Source organism: Diaphorina citri, unplaced genomic scaffold, assembly GCF_000475195.1.
Source record: "Diaphorina citri unplaced genomic scaffold, Diaci psyllid genome assembly version 1.1 scaffold1637, whole genome shotgun sequence".
In the NCBI taxonomy this organism is placed as follows: domain Eukaryota; kingdom Metazoa; phylum Arthropoda; class Insecta; order Hemiptera; family Psyllidae; genus Diaphorina; species Diaphorina citri.
Genome location: NW_007379063.1, coordinates 61,753 through 69,828, shown reverse-complemented (window position 1 = coordinate 69,828; position 8,076 = coordinate 61,753). Strand labels below are relative to the sequence as shown.

Here is an 8,076-nt window from a genome sequence, read left to right as displayed (position 1 = left end):
CAAAAATTTGCAAAAAATCTCTCAAATTGTAATCCAATTACTTTTTAATCAACCATAAACCATGACAATTCCACAAAATTGAGTTTCTGGGATATAGATAACTAAGTAGGTAATTGTAGCAAACCATCTTGTTAAACAAGAAAGTTCTAAATGATAACAAGAAAAAAAAAAAAAAAAAAAAAAAAAAAAAATGTAAACAACAAACTTATTTTATCTAATGTTTCCAGACAATCGAGCATGTCCACACAAATCTGCATCTAGAGCTGCTTGACCTTTCCCACAATTCCATCCAAGCCATCAACAATCTCTCCTCCCTGACCCGTCTCAAAACCCTTCACCTCTCGAATAACAAGCTATCCCATTTACGCCATTGTAACCTCTATCTGCCCTCGAGTCTGACGTGTTTAACACTGGACGGAAACAATATAGGAGATTTGGGTGAGGTGTCACATCTTGTACACTTGACTGCTTTGGAGGAGATAGCTCTTGCGGGGAATCCGTGCCTGACACATTCCACACTACAAGTGAGTACCTAGAGCTCATTGGATAGCGTTTAACAGAAAGGAACTAACTAAAAAACATAACTTTCGAAATATTTTAACTGTAAAAGAATTTTAACTGTGGAAAAAAAAAAATCTTTCTGCAAAGAGTGCCTTGGCCGAAATACAAAGTCCTGAGTAATTCGATCTCTTAGGGGTTTTAAAAATTATGATCTTATTGAAAATAAAATATACCTACTGAATCCTATTCTATTCCAGTTCGACTACCGACCGTTCCTGATCAACTGGATCACAAGTGTCAAAATCATTGACAAAGTTCCTGCAACCAAGATGGAATGTCTGAAAGCGGAATGGCTCTACTCTCAGGGACGAGGTCGAAAATTCCACGTGGGGCAGCACGACGAACTAGTAGAATATTTGAGTCAGCAGAACAATGCCCACTGTAATGGAGGTGCTGTGCATGCTGAAGATGAGAAGAAGTTGAGACTTGTGCTGAGCAAGGCCCAGATGTATCAGCAGCAGTTGAAACAAGAACAATACTATGGTAAGTCAGCATGACGAACTAGTAGAATATTTGAGTCAGCAGAACAATGCCCACTGTAATGGAGGTGCTGTGCATGCTGAAGATGAGAAGAAGTTGAGACTTGTGCTGAGCAAGGCCCAGATGTATCAGCAGCAGTTGAAACAAGAACAATACTATGGTAAGTCAGCATGACGAACTAGTAGAATATTTGAGTCAGCAGAACAATGCCCACTGTAATGGAGGTGCTGTGCATGCTGAAGATGAGAAGAAGTTGAGACTTGTGCTGAGCAAGGCCCAGATGTATCAGCAGCAGTTGAAACAAGAACAATACTATGGTAAGTCAGCATGACGAACTAGTAGAATATTTGAGTCAGCAGAACAATGCCCACTGTAATGGAGGTGCTGTGCATGCTGAAGATGAGAAGAAGTTGAGACTTGTGCTGAGCAAGGCCCAGATGTATCAGCAGCAGTTGAAACAAGAACAATACTATGGTAAGTCAGCATGACGAACTAGTAGAATAACATCATCAGTGTACTGGTGTTCTTCTTTTCAAGATGAATCTTCACAAAGTCACGTCAGAACCCATCAATATCAACTTTTTTTTCAATTTTATTTGTAATGAAATATTAATATGACTTTCATCTCCTCCCTCACAGATCTCGCCCTGTCTCGCAGCATCGCCTGTCCACCTTCTTCCTCTTCCGTTCCCCTGCCCACCGCCACCACCCTCCTTCCCGTGCCCGAGTCCCTCAACTCGCCCCTGGTTACCACCCTCCCCTCTCTTCCCTCTTCCACTTCCACGTCCAAACTGTCCATCACACAGGAAGAGGACTTTTCCTCGTCGTCTAACTCGGCCGGGAAGTTGAAATCGATTCATCGGAGTGTGATGAACAAGAAGGTGCTACAAACGCAAGGTAAGTTTAGGATTCAAAATACCATACTTACTTACTTACTTACTTTTCGTGTCTGCAAATGTCACCAACTTAAGATTTGGAATCTCCAGTCAAAATACCTACCATGGTCTGCGCTTGGAAAAAAATCCCTTCATTGGGTAGCAACCTCCGTGGCTGAGTAGCCACCTCCGTGACCGAGTGGGTATCACACTAGGCTTGCACGCCAAACGTCCTGGGTTCGAAGTTTTTTCGGCTCTGGGCTTGGAGTTCGGAGTGCACTCAGTCTCGTGAGGACAATTGAGTAGCTACTTTAATGGAGTAGCGATCAGTGGCGCCATTACCAGTGTAAAAAGATATCGAAATTGATTACAAAGGAAGCACTTAGTAAGGCTGTGTGATAACCACAAAATTTGTGAAAAGGCTCTGCTTTAACACGAATAAATTCACGATTTTGATTTGGTTTTGATTTTTTCCCTTTATTAGGATTCAAAATATACTGAGCCAAATGAAATTCCGACCACCTAGAAATTTTGTTCTAGATGTAATGCAAGGCTGTGTGATAACCACAAAATTTGTGAAAAGGCTCTGCTTTAACACGAATAAATTCACGATTTTGATTTGGTTTTGATTTTTTCCTTTTATTAGGACTCAAAATATCATGGTCCTTACTCAAAGATAAGTTCTTTTTTTCAACACAAAAAATAAAATAATAATAATGAATGTTAAATTTGTTTGTAATTCTTAGGCCGCGAGGGGGAGAAAGGAGCATTGGAGGGTGAGACAGGAAGTTTGGAACAGTGTAAAAAGATATCGAAATTGATTACAAAGGAAGCACTTAGTAAGGCTGTGTGATAACCACAAAATTTGTGAAAAGGCTCTGCTTCAACACGAATAAATTCACGATTTTGATTTGGTTTTGATTTTTTCCCTTTATTAGGATTCAAAATATCATGGTCCTTACTCAAAGAAAAGTTCTTTTTTTCAACACAAAAAATAAAATAATAATACCTAATGAATGTTAAATTTGTTTGTAATTCTTAGGCCGCGAGGGGGAGAAAGGAGCATTGGAGGGTGAGACAGGGAGTTTGGAGGGGGAAGAAGATTCCATGCAGTCACATTCTAGAGCGAGCACGATGGATAATGTGCCATTCCTGGATGGTGAGTTTTACTCTCCCTTATTTTATTCTCCAGGAGTTATCCAGTTTATTAAAAAATGTCAATGAAAACAACACGATAAAACTACCGCTGGAGGCTGATGGTTCGAGTCCAAGTCAAGTCATAAAATTTATCTCTATAGGTGTAATAATTGAGGAACGATATTTGAATGGGTAAAAGGCAGAGCGGACCAAGTCTAAGTCCAAAAATTGACTTTCTGAGTTATATATATCGTTGGAAAGAGTGCGAAAAGATCTACTTTTTATATTGGTTGCGAACTTCACTTTAGTGTTGTATTGAAATGAGAGCAAAAACAAAATGGCTATCTCTATTCAAACCTTAACTAGTCCTAAACTTTGACTCCATTTATCTCAAAACACTTTTTTTTGGACCTGGTCCGCTTTGCCTCTCAGCCATTCATTTGTGACAAGCATTTATGTTTTGCTTAACACAATTAAAAATTCCTTACTGTTTTTCCTACAGAGAACCAGGCCGCCCTATGTATTCAGAAGTTCTGGCGAGGTTACAAGGCGCGCCATTTAGACACCAATAAATTGTCATCATTGTTTTGATTAGTGTCAAATTACCAAAAATTAAATTTTCAAGGTGGTCGGAATTTCATTTGGCTCAGTGTATAATGGTCCTTACTCAAAGAAAAGTTCTTTTTTTCAACATAAAAAATAAAATAATAATAATGAATGCTAAATTTGTTTGTCATTCTTAGGCCGCGAGGGGGAGAAAGGAGCATTGGAAGGTGAGACAGGGAGTTTGGAGGGGGAAGAAGATTCCTTACAGTCACATTCTAGAGCGAGCACGATGGATAATGTGCCATTCCTGGATGGTGAGTTTTTACTCTCCCTTATTTTATTGTCCAGGAGTTATCCAGTTTATTAAAAAATGTCAATGGAAACAACATGATAAAACTACCGCTGGAGGCTGATGGTTCGAGTCCAAGTCAAGTCATAAAATCTATCTCTTATCTCAAAACACTTTTTTTGGACTTGGTCCGCTCTGCCTCTTAGCCATTCATTTGTGACAAGCATTTAAGTTTTGCTTAACACAATTAAAAATTCCTTACTGTCTTTCCTACAGAGAACCAGGCCGCCCTATGTATTCAGAAGTTTTGGCGAGGTTACAAGGCTCGCCATTTAGACACCAACGTAGCCAAAGTGTGTCAAACCATACAAACACAACGGATCAACAAATATGTCCAGTAAGTATAAACCTCAGGAAGGTTACCTTAAAGCCATAAGCGCCCCCTGATTGACTCCAAATGATTATGTTTAAGTTCAAAGTACAATGTATTCCCTTTCGCAAGAATAATGACTTAATTGTCAATTTCTAGAATTCGAAACCAACCAGTATAAACCTGAACCTTTCAGAAAAAAAGAAAATAGTGTGAACATCACACGACTGTTTGGGGTAGCCAAAGTCTGTCAAACCATACAAACACAACGGATCAACAAATATGTCCAGTAAGTATAAAACTCAGGAAGGTTACTCGCTGCATAGCATTTCGTTAAAGCCATAAGCGCCCCCTGATTGACTCCAAATGATTATGTTTAAGTTTAAAGTATAATGTATTCCCTTTCGCAAGAAGAATGACCTAATTGTCAATTTCTAGCATTTGAAACCAACCAGTATAAACCTGAACCTATCAGAAAAAAAGAAAATAGTGTGAACATCACACGACTGTTTGGTTACATACCTAGGTACATAATCTTGACAAGAAAAAGTCGAAATTTCAAAAGTCATTTTATCCACTGTAACCTATTGTGTTGTGTATCGTGTAACCAATTGTGTAACTTTATTTGCCAATAAAGACATTACAATTGCAATTATCGTCTATAAAAATGTTATTATGAATTGAAGTGAATTGGTTTGTTTCTACAGTCAACTTGTGGCTGACATGGCTGCTACCAGGGAAGCGTTGGCTTGTGAACATCAACTTCAAGTCCTTCAACTACAAGCCATCAATGCTCTCTGGAATAAGGTGAGAATGAGAATATTGCAGTTACTACAAGCCATCAATGCTCTCTGGAATAAGGTGGGAATGAGAATATTGCAGTTAGGAAAAAAAAGGAATTTTAATTGTGTTAAGCATAAATGCTTGTCACAAATGTCGTTCCCTGCTTAATGCACTACGCTAAATTTTATGACTTGACTTGGACTCGAACCACCAACCTCCAGATCCGAAGTCCACCGCGCTAACCACTACACCACCGAGGTTGGTAGAATATTGCAGTTGTAATAAATTGTAATCAAATATTAAAATTACAATTAGAAATACCGTCGAAGTAGACCTTAGGTGGTAGAACAAGTAAATAGATAGTTTTTGCAACCAAATTAACGTCCCGTTAACTGAACTCTTTACCGTTATTTGACAAAAACTCGTTTTTACACATGGACAGAAAGGAGTTTTCGTCAAAAAGAGTTGAGTTAACGGGGCGCTAACTTTAGTAGGAAAAACTCTCTAGTATCAGTGTCAATAGGAAAAATTGTCCATTGTTAGAAATACTTGTCTTGTGTACAACAGTATAACTAACTAATGTGTATTTTCCAGATGGTTACTCAAGAACCTTGTAATGTCCAAAGATGTGCCTGTCTTTCTAGTACCATACAGTGTGAAATTACCAGCCTCAAGAATGTCTGTGAAGAACTGAAAAACCAGGTATGTTTATACAATACTAGCCGAAATAAGTAATAGTTGTTTTAAAAATATGCGAGGACCACAATGTGAGGTTAACCTCCCGTTAAGTTTTAATCTCGGTTTAAGATTGCCTAATCCAAGAGTTAAACTTAAACCGAGTTTAAAGTCACTTTGTGGTCCCCGGCCTTACTATTCTATTCCAGTTCCTTGTAGGGAAACATAACCATTTTAACCATATTAAGAGCATGAAAACTACCCCATCTTTATCCCCTCTCCTCAGGTGGCTGAAATCAAGAGTATGAACCACAGTGGTGTAACGACCAGGGGCGGTTCTAGTGGGGGTAGCACCTCCTCCACTGCCCAAACAGATATAATAGCCGTACACACCCCTGTGGGGGAAACCCCCACCCCCAGTTTATTCCGACGCCCCTGCACTCTGAACCTGGCGGAAACTTTGAGAACGTCTGTGATCAATCATGTGGCCGAAAACTCGTGAGAAGGTCCTGGTTCGATTCTCGGCTGTGGATAAAATACATTACTTTCCTTCTATAGTCTATAGGATAAGGAATAGCTAAGTAGTTCTTTTTTTTCCAAGTCAGGTTTTCACCATACCTACTTAATGGAGTATTTTTAGAGGTTTGATAGAGGGAGCTGTAACTGGTAAGGTCTTTTCGTCCCGAAAGTGAAGAGAGAAGGAAGACAGTATAGGAGAAAGCCAGCTGTTCCGAGAACGAACCTTATCTGTTTAGGTTGAAATCCACCCCGGGCGGGAATCGAACCCGCGACCTAGTGCTTACAAGGCAGACGCCCTACCCTCCAAGCTAACTAGGCTGGCCTGGAGTATTTTGACTGGTCGTTTAACTGTTGAAGCGTGATTATTTTGGGCTCTTAAGTTCCAATTTTCAAATTATGCTAGTCTTTTGTTTGGTAATCTAAATCTAGCGATTGGCCTGTCAAAATCTCCATTGATATTCCTCTATGTCTGTTTTAGTAATAAATTCATAGTACACAAGTAATAAATTCAAAATGGTAAAGTTAAAACATAGATCTCACTTCGTTCGATCAACTAGAGAAACCCGTGGGTGAGGAGGTATTTGAAAGAAGGGTCTTTTTCTGTAACGCTATTTTTTACTTTCTTTTTTTTATGGCCCTCTTTTTGAGAGATCTCAACAGTTTCCGGTAAACTTGTAAATCAATGAATATGTTTTTGTTACAGTTTTATTCCATAGTGAAAATTTCGAGCTAGTTCTGTGATGTCCAATTACATTCACACCAAGAAGAATTCCTTTCATTCCATTTTTTCGTACATTTCCCTTGTAATATTTTTATACATTTTCTTGTATAATTCACTGTCAATTTAACTTCTTTGTTTATTAGGTCTAATTTGTTCCTTTTCGTCTCACCTTTGTTTAAATCGTATATCATTTCGTAAACTGCACACAGTTCAAATTTAACTACTTATCATTCTTTAGTTGCCTTTATTTTAAAAGCCATAGATACTCGAAGTTTAGGATCTCATTTTTATTAATTTTTAAAATAGTTTTTTCCCTTATTTTAATTATTTTATTTATTACCTAGCTATACTCTTTTTTAAGGCCGCATGTAGGTTTCTTTTTTTTTAGGTACCTACCTATTTTTGTTGTCAAGGTAAACTACTTTTTGTTAAGGTACCTATTTTTAGATAATAGTTACTTTTTGTCACAAATAATCCGTCTCACGATTAACCAAAGTGCTTTTTAAGAGAAATTTATGCATTGTAATTTATTTGTAGGCAGGTGCCACAAACATTTTTGTCGAATGTTATTTGTAAAGATTTTGATAGCTGTTTTTTTTTTTTAATTAATTTGAAGTGATTTTTTTTATTAGGTGTATCGGTTTGTGTCTGGGTCTTTGTCTCTGTAAATGTACATAATAGTATCTAATAAATAGTAGATTCTTGTGTGGAAGGTAACCACTAGGCGAGGTTTAATACTTAGATAATCTTCGGCATTTTTGATGTTTAACCTCAGAGCTCTATTATGTGTTAAAACTTAAGTTTATGTGTATAATCTAGACCGTCAACTTGGGATTGAAACACCCATTTACGAGGGAAAAAATCCACGCCTCTGCTGAGATTTGAACCTCCGCTCTCCTCTTTACCAGACAAGCGTCATTTTGAACATCGAAGAGGTTTGTGTATTTTTTAGTATTGGGAAATGTTGATATAATATTGTTTTCAAGACACACATTTTGCACATTATGTTCTAGGAAATTTTCAGAGAGTCCATACTTTCCAACCTATTTCTCTCGGTAAAAGAACACTCAAATAAGCATCATTCAATAGGATAAGGAAAGTCGTGTGATGTTCACACCAG

At 38.0% G+C, this 8,076-nt stretch overlaps 1 protein-coding gene across 1 annotated transcript; it reads left to right on the top strand.

Annotated features, from left to right (window-relative positions):
* Positions 1-218: 218 nt before the first annotated feature.
* On the top strand, positions 219-8,000 carry LOC103516669 (centrosomal protein of 97 kDa; the record flags this gene model as incomplete). Its single annotated transcript, XM_026828997.1, has 13 exons — positions 219-524; positions 759-1,044; positions 1,109-1,201; positions 1,384-1,515; positions 1,681-1,938; positions 2,959-3,075; positions 3,556-3,628; positions 3,679-3,704; positions 3,797-3,913; positions 4,165-4,285; positions 4,966-5,065; positions 5,636-5,743; positions 6,003-8,000. Coding segments are annotated over 13 exons (1,953 nt in total), but the record flags the coding sequence as incomplete, so codon positions are not given.
* Positions 8,001-8,076: the final 76 nt, after the last annotated feature.